This window comes from Misgurnus anguillicaudatus, chromosome 21 (genome assembly GCF_027580225.2).
Source record: "Misgurnus anguillicaudatus chromosome 21, ASM2758022v2, whole genome shotgun sequence".
Classification (NCBI taxonomy): domain Eukaryota; kingdom Metazoa; phylum Chordata; class Actinopteri; order Cypriniformes; family Cobitidae; genus Misgurnus; species Misgurnus anguillicaudatus.
This window is the reverse complement of record NC_073357.2, coordinates 45,369,494-45,390,092: the sequence shown is the minus strand read 5'-3', so window position 1 is coordinate 45,390,092 and position 20,599 is coordinate 45,369,494. Positions and strand designations below refer to the sequence as shown.

Here is a 20,599-nt window from a genome sequence, read left to right as displayed (position 1 = left end):
GGTACTGTGAAAGTCACCAAGCTGTCTGAGTGTTCAACAGTGGTGCTATTTCAGAGCCAGCAATTTGCAATAGCAACAGATGGCGGTTTGATATACACTTATGAATATGCAATTCATTTAAATTACCTTAAAGGTAATTATAGTCATGTGGAGAAGATTCTCAAAAATTCGAAGTACAATAAAAATGTCACAGTATAAAAAAGTCTTCCTGTAAATCTTGACAGTTTTTAAAAGACAGGTTTAAAAGAAATACAACAGTACGTTTGTAATGCTTTCCTTCTTCAATGTAATGGGACACGTTTACTGTTTTTGCTGTCACGTTTTTCCCCAACCTGTTCCAAAGCTCAGACTTGTCAGTTTTGTCTGACCATTTGATCATAGTAAGAGACCCCTGAGGAATTAGGAAGTAGAAGATAAAAGAAAGACGTTACCTGTTCATTTGGTCCCAAGAGTGACCTTTAACCTCACTTCCTTCCTTGCCAAAGTCATTATGCCTAAAGTGAGACAGGAGTAGTAGAGAAAATGTCCATTATGTGAGATTTATAGTTGTGGTTCATGTCCATCGCTGCCAACAATGACAGATAAATCAATTGATGTGGACACCTGCGTTTCATGATTATGATTGCACAGATTGCACATGAAGGTGAGCATTAACTATCTGTCTGCTTAAAAAATGGGTTTTCACCTGTCTAGCTAAAACAGTTTTTGAAAATTTTGTTGAATTATTGATTTAAAGACAGCATGCACGGCTGTGACTAGTTCTCCATCATGTGCAAGATCAAGCCAGCTCTCCAGGATGAGTGAGACAACAGATAGATCATAATTACCTCACCAATGGGCCTGGGAGTCTGTTAGCATGTGTTCCCACTCATGGTAGGATGAATGTAATGGGTCCTGTCATAAATCTATATTCATAGGACTGAGCTCAGTCCATAGCCATAACTGAAAAAAATTTAACTTTTCCTTGTATCTCGCATCATTGCCATTTTTCCACCCCCTCTTGTAGTCACGTAAATCAATATCCAAAAGTAAAGACTAAGCGTATTTACTTTCCTTGTCTTGGGAAATGGCTGCATTGTTGTTCCACTTCAAATGGAAACTAAAGCGGAAAGGTTAAAGCCAATGCAGAAAGACTAGAGACTAAATTCAACATTTTGGTATTGAAATAAAAGTTTTACACATTTTTTTTCTCTGAACCCAAGGCAACTAATTTGTGGTAATTGCATAAAAGCTGTTGTTTATTGAGACCAGGCCTTCTTGAAGCACCCAATATTCCTATGCAAATGTGCTTGCATTAATTGGAATTCACGACAATACCTTTTTTTGGCTTGTAAATTATTTTGAAGAAACACCAACATTACAAGCAGAATATCTGTGAAGGTAATGTTGACTATATACTTAAACTAAAGGGAGGGTTTATGGGATTCGCCTGCATATGTACTGTATCAGGAAGTCATCTTTGGTGGACCCTGCTAAAATTTCTCCACCGAAGATCCTCTAACCCATCAGCCTGCAGTTTGCCTCGTTGCACTCCATTTCCAAATCCAATTTCTCCACAGCAAACATGCTAATCACACGCCTCTAAAATAGGTTTCCTGAAGCAATTTTGGGGAGAAATTCAAGCTTTCAGTCATAAATATTCAAACTCTGGTTATGTTTATGCACCCTTAAAGCAATTTTCTTTTTATTTCTAGCACTTGCGCGATCATCTTGTGGGTTTCGGGGAGCAGAATGTTGTGAGAGTAAACGCTACGTGTGTGTCACGGGTCGAGAAACGAATTGGCTGCGAAAAGAACACAGGTCTGTGCTTAGCAGAGAGCTACGGTTATCTGCTCAGTCCAGACGAGAGGATGGAGCAAGACCAACAGGATTGCGTGCAAAAACATTTTGCTTGTTGAAACTTGTTGAAATCTGTTGCTGAGATCTCTTGGATGTTAGCACTGTTGGTTTAGTAGGTCACTCAGATGCCTCTTCAGATGTGAAAGTGCTTTCAGAATGATGGCATGTGGTGTTGATTGTACAGTGCCCTCCACTAATATTGGCACCCTTGAGCAAAGAAGGCTGTGAAAAATGTAGAATGGCATTGTATAGGGTCATTTACTCAATGTACTCAATAGTAAACGAATCTAAATGATGCAATAGCTTAATAAATTAAAAAATAGTAGGAAGGAACTGTGTTAAATTTTAGCATTTTGGCTGCTTTTCTTTCTTATTCAATACATTTGAGTTAATCATTTAACTTATTCAAATTCATTCATTTCAAAAACGTTTAATAAATCAAATTTTAGTTTTGTTAGAAAAGTTAATATTAATTAGGTTTTGGATTAATGGGTTAGATGTATTTTTTAAATGATTTGTAAATTATTAGGGGAGAACCAGGGAGAAAGTAATGCTGGATGAAAGTAAGAAAGCGATCTCAGAGCCCTGACGACATTTGGATTCCAAACTATGACAGCATGTTCAGGCACCCAATCCTTGATAGAGCTGACAAATATTGTGTTATTTTGTCACCGCTTTGCGTGTGTATGTCCAGAAAGCTGTTTTCAACCATGATAAGTAAATTCCTAAAGCGGTATTTTTTCTTATAACGCTTTGTGTTTCTGGTTTCATGTGTTAAAGTACTGATCAATCTACAGGTTATTTAATGCTGTAACACATCCTGAAGTTTGACAGCTCAGAGTTTTTCAAAATAAAAGTAAATCGGGGTTAAATGTCAGGAGTTCTTGTTGGGACGAAAGTAACACTTGTTACTTTTGTCTTACTGCTAATACTGTTGCATTATGTTGAACATTTATATTATTCTAATTTGATTTAATTTAATTAAAAAAAAAAAAAATTCTAAACAATTCAAGTTTGTACTGTCGGGTTGCTTTTGAAACATTTGAAGAACCTAAAATTTTAAATGAAAATGTAATTTAATTATTTTTTGCAAAGATAAACAACAAAATATGTTTGCAGTGGGGCTGCCTAACGATTAGTAGTGACAAATCGTTTGCAAAATAAAAGTTTATGTTTACATAATATATGTGTGTGTACTGTGTATAATAATTATGTTTATATAAATACACACATATGCATGTATAATTTTAAGAAAAAAAATCTATTTATATATAATATCAATTATATATAAATATTAACATGTATATATTTCTTAAATATATACATGCATGTGTGTGTGTATTTATACATCATTATTATACACACATATATTATGTAAACAAAAACTTTTATTCTGCAAACGATTAGTTGCGACTTACGTTAGGCAGCCCTAATTTGCAGTTACATATTAACAAGGACATAGTCATGTATGTTTTCTACAAGTCTAACAAAAAATCTATCTTGTTCTGTTGTGTACTTTTTACCCACCTGTGTGTTACTTTTGTCCCAGCTGACAGGGTCAAAAGTAACAATACCCTACATGTTCAAAGTGAAATTATACTCAATTCTTTTTACATTTGTTCAAAATTCCACCTGTTATTGATAAACCACACTTGTGAGTTATTGACTAAAGCAAAAATATATTTCGGTCTAAACCATTATCTTATCAAATAATTTTTTTCTAAAAAATGGTACTTTCGCCGCTGATCTCCCCTACATCTGGTCTTGTCCGTTAGGAAACAGCACAGAAATTACATACTTCACCTTTAATTTTATCAGGGAGTATGCCACCCATTGTGCATTTCCCTGTTGTTCTCTAAACTCAGCTTAAGTTCTCATTTATTTACAATCCAGCTGTTTCCTGGCATACTCGCACCTAATAGATCTGATGTGAGTCACAGCTGCTGGTTGGTTATGGCTTGGCTATCATCAAGAGACTGCAGTTGTGTTTAATATCCAGCGGTATCCTGTATGCTGCGTCTCCGGAGGTATTAGCCACGCAATGATATGCCTCCCAGCGCTCCTTGTCTAATCCTTCGGTGAGACGTTCAGGTCTGCTGCTTTAACCCCCTCCTCCCCCTCGTGCTCAAGTGTCTGTTTCCACATGTGTTTGAGTTAATTAGTTACAAAGCCACAGCAGCTCCCAAGAGCACCACACCAATGAAACAGCCTCCATCTTTATTAAAGAAGTGGGACTTGTGCTTTCTTTTCACTCTTCTGTTTTCTTCTTCACCTCCTCTGTTCCTTTGATTAGGAAGTTTGTGCATTGAGAGGGTCTTGAGGAATTAGGATGGATTGGAGAACAGAGACATCATTGATAAATAGATCAGGGAACAGCAGAAGGAGAGTTGATGATGTGTCACGTGTACAGCCGTTTTCACACTGAAACTGATTCAGTATCTGGAGGTCACTGTGCTCAATTAATATGCGACAATTTCTAGTCATATCTGCTCTCATTGATAGTTGGCTTGGCTCGTTGTGATGGTGCTCATTTGCATAGTGTTAAACTCTACCCAAACAGTTCACTTGTTACTGTTTCCTCCGAGATTTCGCACACACTTGATTTTCTTAAAGTAGGGGAGAGTGGAGGCGAAAGTACAATTTTAGAAAAACTTAATTTTAAAAGATAATGTTATAGACAGAGATAATATTTTTGCTGTGGCCTATCAATACCAGGTGGAATTTTGTAAAAATGTAAAACGACTTCAGTATAATTTCACTTTAAACATAAGTAGTGAATTATTACTTTCAAACCCACCTGCAGGGACGAAAGTAACACAGGTGGGTCAAAAGTAACACAACAAAACAAGATAGATTTTTGTGTTATACATGTTTTTATTAATATACATGACTATGACCTTGTTAATATGTAACTGCAAACATATTTTTTAATTTATCTTTGTAAAATACAATGAAATTACATTTTCATTTTAAATTTCAGTTTTATCAAATGTTTCAAAAGCAAAAATAAAATATTTTTAGTGCTGGGCAAAAATGAATCGCGATTAATCGCATACAAAATAAAAGTGCATTTTTGCATAGTATATGTTTGTGTGCTGTGTGTAATTATTATGTATATTTAAACACACACACACACACATATATATATATATATACATTTCAGAACATTTTTATTTATATATTTTATTTATATTTATTGTTAAATGATAATATAGAATATATAAACATATAAATAAATATATATGAACATGTAAATGTTTCTTAAATACATACGTGTGTGTGCCTGCGTGCATGCATGTGTGTGTGTATTTATATATACATAAAAATTACACACAGCACACACTCATATATTATGCAAAAAAATCACTTTTATTTTGTATGCGATTAATCGCAATTAATCTTTGCCCAGCAACAAATATTTTTTCAACAGTTTAAACACTATGAAAATTAAATTAAATCAAATAAGAATAATATCAATTTTCAACATATACAACAGTATTAGCAGCAGGACCCGACAGGATCTCCTCACATTTAAACACGATTTACTTTTATTTTGAAAAACTCTGAGAATGCAAACTTTAAGATGTGTTAGAGCACTAAATAACCTGTAGATTGATCAGTATTGTAACACATGAAACAAAAAACACAATGCGTTATAAGAAAAAAATGACCGCTTTAGAAATTTACTTTTCATGGTTGAAAACACCTTTTTGGATTTACACGCGGAAAATGGTGAGTAAATTACATGATATTTGTCAGGTCTGTCAAGGGTTTGTGTGCTAAATGTTGTAAATGTTATCAGGATTGATGTAAAAATATAATATGAAGTACATTTTTGCGAGCACACATTTTTCAGGAATCAAACTTTTGACCTTAGGGTTACTGGTGCCATGCCCTAGCATCAGTTGAGCAACAAGAAAGCATTTGCTATATTTTTTGCATTTTCCTCCGTGGATGATCTGTGTGTTTACAGTATGTATGGGTACAAATGATTAGTCTTGTATTAGTACGTATGAGTCCGTTTATGTGTGCCAAGGCTCAGCTGGTGGCCAACGGAGATCTTGTACAGAACACACATGGCAGAGCTCTGGAGTCAAGGAACAAACACCTTCTGCTCTCACATCATCACTCCATGAACTCTCAACACAGATTTTCAAGAAGCTAAAAAGTCAACCACATAATTTGCACACACATGGTTAAAAGTGGTATTATTGGATAAACCCTGACACCTCTCCGATACCTCTGCTCTCAGCTGGATTTCAGTCCCAAGCGCAGCTGCGAGGACATGAACACTGTCTGCGTTCGCTCATTTGCCGTGTGTTATTGCGACCATCCCCACTAGTGCGGTTTTATTAGCATGCATCAACACACCATCTGCAACCTGAAATCACACAATAATTGAGCATAATAAATGATGTTAAATCCATTACAAAGGAAAAGGTTGAAAGTTGTTTGTTTAGAACGTGTTGAATTATACACTATTTTATATGCTGGTGTAGATTGCAACATACTTAATTAAATCTGAATCGCGAAGGGAAAAGCCTGTAGTTTGTAAGCCGCACACGCTCTTTCACACATTTCCCTCCCAATATCCGGGATTAGTCATTCATTTCTCCCTTTCCGGTCAAAGCCAAAAAAGAAATGAAATCTCTTTCCTGACCAAAGCCTTGCATCTCATCAGCTGAAATCAAATACTTGACATCAATGTCATTTATGTCAGTGACTTCCAGCCATTTAACCTCAATTTTATGGCATACCCAAGCTTAAATCTTTTTCTCCAGGGAAATTAATCACTTTTTGTGGTAAAAAAGATGCTATTACAGTGGTGATAATTGTTAAACATGGAAATTTAATAAAAAGGGCGCAGAGGTGAACTGATCCTCTCTTTTGTAATGAGAAACGATGCAGATCACCGCTTCAATCAAATTTGTCTGTATAATCAAATGTGTGTGTGTTGCTAAAAAGGTGCCTGGTGTGATGCCCCATGTTTATTTGACTTCATGTTACCTCTGTATTAAAATTGGATTTACTCATCTGAATTACAGGGGTTTGTTAATAAGATGAAGTCCCCATTATCCCCTGATCACTACCATTGTCTTACGTGCAGGTAAATGTTGTATATTTGCATTTCCCTCTTCTTGGCAGCACAGCTGTGCTCAGGTTTTGTCTACTTGAGGTTAGTGAATGTCCCCATAAGTGTAGTAAAAGCTAAATTCATCTACTGTATATTGTGGAATCCCAATGAGAAAACAGGTTTATAAACATATATAAATAATTTAGTCCTAATGAAAATCTCAAAATGAAAATGTTTTCTGTTAGATTGTGAAGCAATAGTAGTCATTGGAAATGCATTGTGTGTGCCTGTGCAGCTTACCCAAACAGTTCACTTGTTCCTGTTTCCCCGAGGCCCTCGCACACACACTTGAATTTCTTAGAGTACTGTCATTGCTCTTTATTTGTTCGGCTTACCATTTACGCATTTAGAAAAGGTCATGTTATTCTAAGGGCTAATTTTAGCAGAGTATACCACCATTAACATGTGACAAAGCAGCTCTGACAAGGGTAAAAAATTGCCTGTGGGATAAATCAATTAGATTGTACCAAGAGTCTGTTTAGTTAATTCTCTGTGATTGTTAAGCATTTTTTACCTTTACAGAAACATTAATTTTTGGTCTTCATACAGTAAGCAGTTTGTTTGTTCGAAATTTGCAAGAACAAACAGTGCAGGTGAGTCTAGTTGGTCCAATAGTAGAGCAAATAATGAAGAATTCTGCCAGGAGCAGAGCGAAGCTCCCTGCCAGCGAGTGATTACAGTGATTGTGTAAAGCCGATGAGAGACAGCATGTGCTGTGATAGATCAGGGCGCAGTCCTTGAAAAAAGACAGACCTGTTTCACAGTTTACCAAAGCGGAGCTCAAAGCCATCTGCCAAATGACGAAAAAACACCCAATGTTGGAACCAGAGAGAAATTTTGGGACAGTGATTGATTAATAAGAGAGTCAGCGAGACGTAGATTATAGATGGAAATATTTCATTATTTATTTAGCTTTTTTGGTCTTTTGCAGAGGTCGAGTTGATAGACCTTTGAAGAACCGGGGCTTTGATGATGATAAATTGACATCTCTTTTGCTTGGGTTTCCTGTGTTCTGGTTTTGAGTGACACGAGAGATGTGGAGAAGAAAGCCTGCAACCGCATGGTCAGAAAGATAGTGTGTGCGACTGTAACAGTGATGGAGCCCAAAAAAAATTCCATGCCAATCTGTGTTTCTGTCTTCAGTTCTGTATCTATAATCGTATAAGTTGAAGTTGGTGATAAAAATGTATGCTATCTGTCAAAATTTGAACACATTTGAATAAAACTTGGAAATTGGTTTTGCGGACAGATTTTATTGTTGGGGCAGTCGTGGCCTAGTTAGGCTTGTAACCTTCGCAGGTTTGAGTCTGTTGGCAGGCAGACAGAGGTGCCCTTGAGCAAGGCACGTTTCCCCCAATTGCTCCCCAAGCAAGGCACGTATACTCTACTCACTGGGATGGGTAAAATACAAAGGTCACATTTGAGTTATGGGCTACCATACTTGACAATCACATCACTTTCACTTCACTTTATTCTGTCTATGTATTAATAAATAGATTAATTTGTTAAAATGGTTAAGTTGAAGGAAGGTGACCAACAGGTGCCCAGCAAAAAACTGTCTCGCCTCATAAACTGGTGAGAAACCAAGAGTATGCCAAGTGTAACCTATACAAAAACTGATGTGGAACTTTGAAGCACTGAAATGTTTTGGTCTGTCCAACATATCATTTTTTTACATGCTATTTCATAGTTTCATGACTTAACTATTTCTACTAGTTGAACCAAAATACTGCAAGGTAGCTGGGTTATTTTTACCTATACTGGGTCAGGAAAGAACACACGCTGGGATAAAAATTACTTAATGTTGGGTTGTTGTTATGCAACCATGGGTTGTAATAATCCAGCAGTTGGGTTAAAACAACCCACCATTGGGTACATTTTAACCCATCAATGTGTTATGTCCAATATTTTTCCAGCGTGGGTTAAAGAATGGCTTTAATGGCAATTTCTCTTTATATTACAGAAATGCAAAATTGCAACATAACTACATTTTGAAAATAAACATACAGGAAAACATAAATTGGCCATTTTAATTAAATTAACCTATACTTAAGTAAATTTACAGTTACCTCCTTAATTTAGAAAGTAAAGTGCAACATGACTTTATGCTGTGTATACAGTACAACATATATTCATATTTCGTTCCTCGTTTTAGATCAATTTAACTTAACATCATGCGAATTCTCTGCCTGAGTTAACATTTTTTACTTGCGCGAATGACGCTTTTGATGCAAATAGCGCGTTGGCGTCATTCACATCATCCCACACAAATTCACATCTATTTGCATCTTTGCATTGACTTTGTATGTAATCTATTCGCACAAATAATTCACGCACACTACAGATTTGAAAGATGGCGGTGCTGCCTTGCATTGGTGTCTCGCTTTTTCGCTCGCCAAGGTAAAGTGTGTGTGTGAAATCTGCACCAGCATTTCAAGCTAGAAAGCACATGTAGCTTTAGCGGGAGACACACGAACAGATGTACAGGGAATAATAAAACGGACGGATTTGGACCCATAAACCAAAAAACCGCAATTCACATGCATGTATTGGACCGTGGATGTTGTATCGTATGGTTCAATATTATATTGAGAACTGTGGCATTCCTAGTTTGTATGACTTCTTACAGTAGTGATTCTTTACTATAGTTAAAAAGGTAGTGCAAATGTTTTGGCTCATTAGTAGGTAATTGGCTGGGTGCAAATGAAAGGTAATTGTGTCGTAATAGGATTGTAGCTCACTTTGGACACACCATACAGAGTTAGACACTGAGCAGGTGCATGATGGAAGACTTCATGCAGTGTCAGCTTCTACAATGTTACTTTCATTAGTCCAGGATTATCCTTATTAGCTGTGCCCATATTCCCACCGATAATGAAGTCTAATTATTTCTGATGTTCCCCCAAAGCAACAAGAGATGGATTTTCCCACAGCAGGAGTGTTAAAACGACACTTGGATATGTCAACAGATTGGTGAGGGACCAGTTTGCTGGTTTCACCACCTCATTTGATTGATATGCATTTAAAGTCCCACGTGGGACACTTTTATGATAACCGTTTCATAACCTCATCATGCTGATCTATTCTATTATTAGGACTAATGCAGTACAGCATTACAATAATGTCTACTTCTAGTTCATCTTAATATAATTGACTTTGGGTCTTCTTACGAAGACGAGCACTTTCACTGTTGTATTTTTGTGGTCTTTTTTATTTTCCACACTGCCAAAAGTGACTAATGGGTTAAGGACTTAATGAAAGTGGTGCGATGCTAATTAGACATTGCTAGGCAAGATAATACCATACAACATCATTCTACTGATGCAGACTAACCAGAAGCTGCTATTGCCTCATGCTGTAAACTGTAAAAGTGAATTACATTTCTAATTATTTCTTCCTCTCTCTGTCTTTTCCTCTACAGGTGGAGAGAGAAATAGCTATTTTGAAACTCATCGAACACCCACATGTTTTGAAGTTGCACGACGTCTATGAAAATAAGAAATATTTGTGAGTATAAACCACGTTTGTTTTATCAGTGCTCCATGTAATTCATGATCTCAGTGTGTAGCAGTGTGTGGTTGACCCTGGTAAACTCTATCTGTATGGAAGAGTGGACACGTTGATATCCCTGGATATATGTTTGATCTTACTCTCTCTCACTGATGTGCTTCAGTGGCTTGGCTTAATGTACTTTTCAATAATTGATAAAGGAGCCAGCGCGGAAGCAGCCGAGGAATTTGTTTTCTTAATATTCAGATGACACAGATGTATGGCCCACGCAGTCGTAAACTATTTGCCTATGAACATTTTTACACACACAAATCAAGTTTGAACCCATCCTTAATTTAAATAACGTTGACAGGTAATCGCATGAGAAAATCCTTTAATCGAGTCATAAATCAGACGCCTGGTGTTTTGGTGTGTTGGTGTGTGTGTGTTCAAATGGGACTGTGTGTGAATGAGAGTGTATACAGTATGTATCCTCTTATGAATACATGAGCATGTGTGACTGTGATATATATGTGTGTTTGCCTATTTGAAAGGCGAATTGCAGGAAGATATTTCTTATGCATTTACACATTCAGTGGAATATATTAGAGCTGCAAATAACATTTTTATTGTCTATTATTCTGTCTGTTCTTTCTTTGATTATTCTAATTAAAAGGCACAGTTTTATTTTTTTATTTTATAAAAAAATTCAATAAGGGGTGCCTGTTATGTAAACATCGTTTATAAACACATTAGAAATGTTATAAATGTATCGCTAAAACACGTCACTATGGGCCTTTTTACACCTGGTCACTTCATGTGTTTTTTCTGATCAGATAGCTATCTGGTTTGTTAAAACGGTTCCATTTACATTTGGCCACATAAATGCGTCTTAGCAAAACGGATATGAATCCGATCTTCTACTCCCAGGCAAAATGCGAATACCCTATTCATTACTCCACCTTAAAAAACTTAAAGCAACACTAAACAGGGTGAACGCCATTTTCACATTCGCTTTGCAGCCCTCTATCGGCCAAAACCACACTACAGAAGTTTCCAACCGTCAGATCGCAGTCCTGTAGTTCGAGTGAAAACTACAAAACTTTGCTTTACGGCAGACCTACAATCCAATCAGAGCCAGCTTTGCTGCAGTAGGCTAAATTATTTACGACAGTGGTAATGGAAAATTCTGCTTTTAGCCTGTAGGGAGAGCAAAGAGCAAAAACTCTTTAGTGTTGCTTTAAGACGACGTTTGTGCAACAAAAGGCAGCACTTACTCTTATGTTGTACTGTATTTTGTGCAGGGGATGCGCATCTCCTTGCTCGGCATGAGCTGGAGCGTGCAGTACACAGAGCAGCAGGAGAGTGACGGAGCAATGATTTAACATACAGGTCTATGCTGGGAAAAGCGTTTACAAAATTTCTTTTTTTCTTTGTTTAATATCATTCGAGTTTGTCATTAGGGCATAAAATTTTTTTTGTTTGGTTCCGGTTTCCGACCGACCCTGACAATTTATGTGCGACCCAAATTTATTTCATGAGCTTGGGGAAGAAATAATGCACATTAAATAAATAGACAAATAAAAAAAACTTTGAGGCGAACTATAATTTACCTTTTAGTACAGCATCGTTTTTGTAAAGCACGCGATGCAACGTCCTCCAGCGATGCTAAAAACAATCGTTAACACAATCGTTCACACATCGTTGTCGTCACTTACAAAAGCACTGGTAACTTTTGGTGTGCATTCGAGATGCTGTTTCGTGCACAGCAACGTAATCTTTTGCCCCCGCCGAAAGTTGTAACTTACAGACCAAAAAAGAAGAGCTGAACAACGATATGCAAGTGGGCTTTTCTCTTCCAGAGAGCACAAACCAAGGCTCATTTTTGCGGACAGTAAGTGAATTATAATATTTGAATTTATGGTATTATGACCAGGGCTTGACATGAACACCCGCCAAATGTGGGTAGATTTCGGCCGTGGCGGGTAAGACAGCCAATCAATCCCATCAGCCACTTTGGCAGGTTGAATATAATTTTCTAATTGTAGTTTTCTTAAAAGTTATGCGAAATAATAAACAATACGCAATGCGACACTGGGAAACTACAACTCCCTTGAGCACTCTGCACCCAGCGCAACGCACCGTTTGTTGAGAGACGCGCACGTGATCAGCGGGGCATTGCGGACCAAAGCATCACCTTCCAGAGAGCGCGCGAGAGCTGATGGATTTGCGAATGCACAAGAGGACGCAGTCTGAGCGCATACCCACTTCGGGAAAGATAAAAAAATTGCATGGAAGTGATTGAAGAGATATAAATTGCGTGCACACTCTCAGGGCAAGAGCGGAGAGAAATTCAGCGCATACCTGAATGCACACAAAATCGAATCAACTGCAAATTAATGGAGTATTGATGATTGTAAGAAACAACTCATGTAATATTCCGTAGCTACGGATGTCCAGGTGTCACTTGTAATGCCAACCCTCTCTGTGGTCTTAAGCTTACACATTACACCATATTTTACTGTCTGGTACATGGAGATCACTTCTTCAGACAGACGTTTGCGAGACCCAATGACATAATTTGGTTCCATTACTTTCATTAGCCGCCTGAATCCCACGTACTCAACAACAGAATACGGGCGCATATTTTTTGCAAATGAAGCCCGCAATCGCCTCAGTTATTTTGACAGAGCGTGCAGAATTAGTTGGCAGTTGTAGAGTTTGTTTCAGTGTAATCTTTTGCGGTCTGGTGGCGGGGCTTGAATACAATACATTATCCCTTAAATGCCTTCTTTTGCAAAAAACTATGTTGCGTGTGCGCGCCTGCGCACTGGCTGGACAGGATTTACCGGGAGTTTTCAAAATCACAGTAATGAAACACGTTTGTAATGATAATGAAATTTTAAACGATAATACCAACCGTCAGGACATTTTATCGTGGTTAATCTGGAAACCGGTAATCGTCCCATCCCTATTTGGGCGGGGCTAAAATGATGGCTCGATGACTCAATGGAGCCACCAGGCATGGGCCCGCCCCCAAAAGCAATGGTCAAGCGTGCATCCATTCAGGTTGTAGACTTTACACATACTTTACAATTTTTTCTATGAATGTACACACACCGGCGGTGTCTGATGGCGTCTGTCCGCTGTGACTCTGGATGCTACTCAAATTCCCGTGCGTCATAGAACTCCACTCTCATAGTTTAACATTAAATAACATCATATTTGTCCCAAATTGTTAACAATTAACATAGACTGCTAGTGCATATTTTGCATCTTGAAGTAGACTCTGATTAAGCTTGCGCTATTTAATATGCACGGCCGGTGTGCAATACCTGCGACTTGTCCTACACGCGACACGGCGCTTCTCGTCCAGTGTGCGACCCCCTTTACACACAGATTACAGAAAATATATGGAAAATGTAACAATTTTATTTGCCAGGGATTGTTTGATTTTGGTGCATTCACACAGATCTTGTAAAGATGACCTTAAAATGTATTTGTAATCATGCTCTTTTTGGATTTCTACTCTCTGTTTTCCACAGATATTTGGTTCTAGAGCACGTGTCAGGTGGTGAACTCTTCGACTATCTGGTAAAGAAGGGCAGATTAACACCCAAAGAGGCCAGAAAGTTTTTTAGACAGATAATCTCAGCGCTGGACTTCTGCCACAGTCACTCTATATGGTAAGAGTCTTTGAATCTAGCGTTGTGTTAATATCTCAGTTTGTTCCTCAGGGAATTAAAATCCTTTATGTCGAGCATTCACAGCTTGGCAGGTTCTTATCGGTTCAGTTCAAGGAAGTCAAATGTGTTGTTTCATAGCCACTAACAGTTTTTGCTTGTTTTCATACGTCATGTATAGCCAACAGCTGTTGTAGTCCAGCGCGCTGTATTTCTGTTGTCTCATTTATTATGTATGGTGAAATGCACCTCAAGTGCACCATTTTTCAGTCATTACGAAGCGTTGTTGTGAATACTAAACATCATCATATTGAGGATATTACAATATTATAAACGTTTCTAACTATACACGCTGTATCTGGGTCAAAGATTGATTACTCCCCTACAGTGTTACTGAGCAGAAGTGGAGTTTTTATCACTGAATATGTCTTCCAGCACCTTTCCTCTGTACATTTTTTGAGATATTAATAAAAATGTGCTTAGATTTTCCCCATATGCTTTCTTTCCAACTTTGATATCCTCATTTTTAGAGGTGTGTGAGTCTATATTTCCCTCAAGAAATGTTTGGATACCTCTGAGATTAAGAATGCCCCTCTTCAATAAGTTTAAACTTATCCCGCTAATACTCGACATGACTTTAAATTATGTAAATTAGAATAATACATATATAGCAGGGACAAATTTGACAGTAAGTCCTTAAGGTACTTTTTCAAGTTTACTTTTTATTTTATTTCTGATGCTATTAATTTGTCTTTTTGAATGACCTTCCTCCATGCTTCAGTCATTCTCATGACCATATCCTCTTCATATGCAAATATGCAAATGCACTGAAGGGACAGCCATTAGCACAATATTTGCATCTGTTTACCATGCGCTTCAGCAGGCACGAAGCCTAATGAAGACTGCTGCATGCTTCCAGCACAGCTCAAATAGCTGATGGATGGTTCGAAGGCCTTTCTTGATAGGTGATGGAAAGCTCTGAATAAACAGCGTAGCAGGGAGGCATCGCTTTATTCTTCTCTAAACATTCACAGTCATTTTTTCTGTGACTGTTTGAAAGCTCAACACAGCTAATGTGCTGTGTTTGAAAGCTGCGTTCAGAGGCATATATAAATATTGTAGTCTTCTGGTCGCAGTTTGAGGACTTGCAGGAAAGTCTAGCAGAGTTTGGACTGTCAAAATGATGAGAAACAACCCTTATTCTTTTAGCTAACCTGTTCTCCAACCCATACAATTGCTTTGTCTGTTCGTCAACTTTTAAAAAATGTACTTAAAATATTCCACCTGTACCAAGGTCAAACGATAAAAAGTGATGACAATCCGCTGTAAATATCAGATCCAGTGTACACTATTTCAAAAACTGCCCCCAGATAATACGTCATCTATGATTGTGAAAAGGCATTGGCTCTTGTGTGTCTCGTGACCGATTGCATCATTACGTTAGCTAAGAATGTGAGGCGCTATTGGCTCTTGTGACCGACTACATCATGCTGGTTTATGTTTGGATGAGATCTGACTGTGCGTTTTAATCACAAAGTTATTCATATAAAGTAATCGCATGGCTTCAGTTCGCAAGGTTTGCAACGCGAATGGTTTGTAATACTTTTATACTGTTTTATGCAATAGATATGTGACTGTACTTTTACTTGCGCGTTGTGTTTTATATGGTTGAGAAGTGGTTGGGTTTAGGGTAAGGGTGAGGGTGGGGTTAGATGCTCCAAATATCTTTAAAAAAAAACATAAATGTTTATGAAACCGTTCCTATATTTTCAAATTCATCAAATTAAATGTGTCTAATCTGATGTATAAGGCAAAAACCTTAAAATGTAACAACAGGTTGAATAAGCTACTGCCTCTAGAGGACACTAATCCCTTAATACATCACTTTATGTCGTAATAAGGTGCTTGCACAAACGGTATGAGGTTGTTATTTTTGGAGGACAGTCTCCTTTTAGGAGGACTGCTTTTGGCTAAAGGCATTAGTGAATGTGCTATTCTGCTTTGCAAGTGTGTGAATGCTGTAATGCCTTAGTTGGGGCCATTAAATTCAGATTGGTGTTGAAAATCATTATTAGACACATTACAAGACCAAAACTTTAACTTTAGCTATTAAATTAAATTACTTTGTCAGATTGCAGCCAATAAAGTACAAAAACAATTGTTTTGCTTCCATCAACTCCCAAAACTTTTTGTATTGGTTCTGTCATGTTTAAAAATCTGTGGAAGAACTTAAAGGACAAGTTCGATATTTTACACTTAAAGCCCTGTTTTCGGATTGTTTGTGATGAAATAGAACAGTTTTGACTGAAATTTCGACATACGCAGCTGCCCCGAGAATTTTCGGGTGTTTGTGTTTCACCTCTCACCTCTACAATGGGTCCATAGGTGCACTGGAACAATCCTTCCCAAAATGCATTAAACTTTCATTTACAAAGGCTTTCTAACAGGTGTTTTAGCATTTGTTGTAAACTTGTGGATGTATTTTTCCAAACGCCTCATATCCGTATATTCTTCCGTTGAGAGCTTGAATAATAGACACTCCAGCCCAGTTGGTGCCGATAATCCGCCTTTGCCAATTGCAAGAATACAAACAAAGTTCCCGGCGTGGAGTAATACCGTACCTCACAGCACATCTAATACAAGTCAATGGAGTTGGACAAAACAACGATAAAAACTGTAGGAAAGCATATATTGCAGCGATATTTGTGTGAGCATATCAGTGAACACCCCTGACCACTCGGTGAGTTTCACATCTTTGTAAACGAAAGTTTAATGCATTTTAGGAAGGATTGTTTCCGTGCACCTATAAAGCCATTATGGGAGGTGATACAAGAAACACCCGAAAATTCTCGGGCCAGCGTCATATGTCCAAATTTCAGTCAAAACCGTTCTATTTCATCATAAACAATCTGAAAACAGAGCTTTAAGTGTAAAATACCAAACTTGTCCTTTAAGTATGTCTTACGTTTGTTTTCATGTAGCCTTCGACTTACTGTACTGTTTTAACAGTGAATCAAAGATTTATGTAACCTGTCCTTTACTGTGGCCTCAAAACTACTGGGAAACGATGACATTACATTTTCATATCAGCATTTTGAAGAAATGTTCTGTATGTAGTTTAATAGCATGAAACATGTTTTGAAGACATGATAGCAACCTCACAGAGGGAGAGCGAGTGTTTTTCGCAAGGATGGATTGAGTATATTGGTTCCATGAACTTCTACTGGTCAGCAAAGATAATGACCATCCATTTCCCACAGCTTCCTACCTAAAGTGTAATGATGGAAGACCAGATAGAAGGGGAGCTAATGTGAGCAAAATGGGAAGTCAGTAGGACATCTCTGTTTCCACAAACCACTGAACCGTTAAATGTCATGTGCACCATACAGAACAAATTCATTTATGACATGAAAGTAATGTCTCTTATCTTTAATATATACTACCTAGTTATCGTTTTTGCCAGATTGGCGAATGCTTGTCCAATCTGGTTTATGATTGTTTCGGTAGGTCTAGTTTGTTAACCAGCATGGCTTAGTACTCCCAGTTAAGCTGTGTTAGTTAACCTATACCTACTGCAGAAATATCATAGGTTTTTGACCAGGATGATCTTTCTGGTAATAAGATTTGTTCAAGGACTCCTTGATGGTTAAGAGGCTGAGTGGGAGTCAGAGAAAACAGAAAGATCAGCAATTCTCATCTTTCAGCAGTATGTTTTATGAAATGGTATCATTAAGAGAGATTTAGTGTTTGGGATATCACTGTGTTACACGTTTTACAGCATATACAGTAGGTGTTTGAAACAAAGGATCCCCTTTTTAAGCTATACTCACATTTCATATTGATGTTTTTATTGTTGGCATTCGTAATTAGACACATAATGAGGCTCCCTTGCATCTGTAAGCATTATAATGAGAAATGGAGCAAGATTGTTTCACAGTTTTCTTACAAAATGACTTCAGGATTTATGTTTATGTTAAATTCGATACCTTTAAAGGGATAATTCACCCATTTTGTCATCTTTTAATTACCTTTAAGTTGTTTAAAACCTGTTTTTTTGTTTTGCAAACAGAAAGGAAGATATTTTGTAACCAAACCACCATTGACTTATTTTTTCCTGCTATGAAGGTTAATGGCGCTCCTGTTTCCTGCTTGATTACAAAAATCTTCCGAAAAAGGAAATTTACACAGGTTTTGAGGGTGAGGAAATGACTCCATCCCCTGAATGTTTGGTATCTGGCTACAGTGTTTAAAACAGGCAGATGGATTTATTTTTAAGAGGTTTATTATCGGGTCTGAGCGATACTTTCATTAGATGACACCTAGGGATCAATCATTCAGTCCTGCTTCATTCACCTGCTTAATCAGTCTCTAGCTGGCAGCTAATCAGAAGAGGCTCTCAATAAACACACACTTGTATTGACTAGGACCCCCGCGCTATCTTTCCATTACTTGAGTGCTCCTCCCTCTCCTCGGCTGCCTTGGCATGGGAAAGATGAATCAATCAAAGTAAAAGACAGTTAAGAACTGCATTGCTGGTCAGTGTTTAACCTTTGCAATAACTCTTCTTATCGCTGGGTTTTATAGTTGTGCTTCTAGCAGTGACATACAGTCTCTTTCAGCAGACCTCATCTATGCCTGAATCCAATCAGTTGCTTGAATCAAACACGCTGAGTCTTTTATTTGACCAAAATGCCTGCAATTTGATGGCTACACTCGCCGCACGAAGATTAATTTATTATGGCAACATAGTCGAGCATGTGAGCCAACCGAAATGCAATGTTAATAGTTCCAGTTACCAATTGAGAAATCCATAGATGATTCACATGAGGGAAAAAATCCTTTTGACCATGTCGCTACTGTAATGCTTGATCAGGTTGTAATGTGCCTAAGCAGATATTCTCATTTATTTTTCTGTGTTTACTGTGGTTGGTTGATAAGTTTCAAGAAGGCCTATTATGGAGCTATTGGGGGCGTTGTTTATGGTTCAAGTCACTAACAATTATCACCCAGTTGTTGCCAGATAATTCCAAATTATGTGTATCCGTAAATGTTCATTGGCTTACAAGTCACGATCCGCTGTCTTTTGAAAGATAGCTGAAATGTACATGCTGCTTTTTGATCTCTTGGGCCTAAAATGGTCTTGTGTTTCTCGATTACATACCTGCTGAGGATGAAAGAGTCTTTGCTTCTTGGCACTGGTACGGGGAGCTTCGAATTTTATCTTCAGATCAGAGGATTTCACAATGGTGAAAGGAATCAAGATGTATCCCATGACGTTTGATCAAGAGATTTGTGGCCGAATGTAATGCTGGCAGCTTCTCTGTTTTATTAAACAAGTATTAAGAAACGTAAATAAGCTGAATGGTGTAATAAAATCATTATGAGAGGATGGAAAAAGCACCTAATATACAGTAAATTCAGACGTGTCACGTATACCTTTACCTTAAGCATGTTGTTGGTCTTTTTTTGCAGCCACAGAGACCTGAAGCCAGAGAACCTGCTACTGGATGAGAAAAATAACATCAGGATAGCAGACTTTGGCATGGCTTCACTACAGGTCGGAGACAGTCTCTTAGAAACCAGTTGTGGGTGAGTGGTACAGCAACTGATTTACCTTTTTTTATGGTAGCAATGGGGCCACTTGCAAAACGTAAATACTGCATGTGCTATAAAATAGCTGTAGAAATGGCCCAGATATAAAACGTATAGAAACTAAACTAACCTATGCTTTCCAGTGCCTAAAAATTCCAGGCCCCTGAGCCCCTGCTAACAGTTACTATTAGTGAAAAATGATGGTGATGCCTTGACCCCAGTAAGGCTTTCATGGCCACTGTGAATTTGTAATGTGTGCCATTAAGGGCACCATTACCAATGAAAAAGAGGGGTAAGTGCCATAGAGCAAAGGATATTATCACAGAAAGTTATTAATCAAGACCTTAAAATCTGCCAGTAGTAACCAAATCATAGTCCATTCCCTTGAGTTTACAAATTAAGGGTGCCAGATAATGCCATAGAAGAACAATTTTTGGCTGAATGGTTTCATAAAGAACCTTTAACATCCAAAGATCTTTTTCACAAAAGGTTCTTTGGAGTTAAAAAGGTTATTTAGATGATCAAAAGTTACACTGTCAGAAAAAATGTCAAAATATGTTCCCTAGCTGTCACTGGGGTGGAACCCTTTTTAAAAGTACACCTTTGCACCTTAATATTAGTACATCGGAGGTACATATTGGTACCAAAGATTGCATATCTGTACCTAAATATACGTATTATGGCGCTTTCCAATGTATAGTTTGGCTCGGTATGGCAAATTTTTGGGGGGGTGTCCACTCTGTACAGTACCTTATATCTGCTATTTTTCCAAGTGCGCTATACCGATAGTAAAATGTGACGTGTGAACACTGTAATTCACTGATTTTTGTCAGAGACGATCGTCACCAGTGTTGGGGAAAGT

General features: G+C 37.7%; 1 protein-coding gene across 5 annotated transcripts in view; it reads left to right on the top strand.

Moving 5' to 3' along the window:
- Window positions 1–20,599, top strand: part of brsk2b (BR serine/threonine kinase 2b) — a 148,686-nt gene that overhangs the window by 88,343 nt on the left and 39,744 nt on the right. For all 5 annotated transcript variants that reach the window (XM_055209121.2, XM_055209131.2, XM_055209140.2 and 2 more), the window contains exons 3-5: window positions 10,395–10,480; window positions 14,008–14,148; window positions 19,618–19,734. In XM_055209121.2, the coding sequence (XP_055065096.1) occupies window positions 10,395–10,480; window positions 14,008–14,148; window positions 19,618–19,734 (344 nt within the window). The remainder of the gene's footprint in view (window positions 1–10,394; window positions 10,481–14,007; window positions 14,149–19,617; window positions 19,735–20,599) is intronic.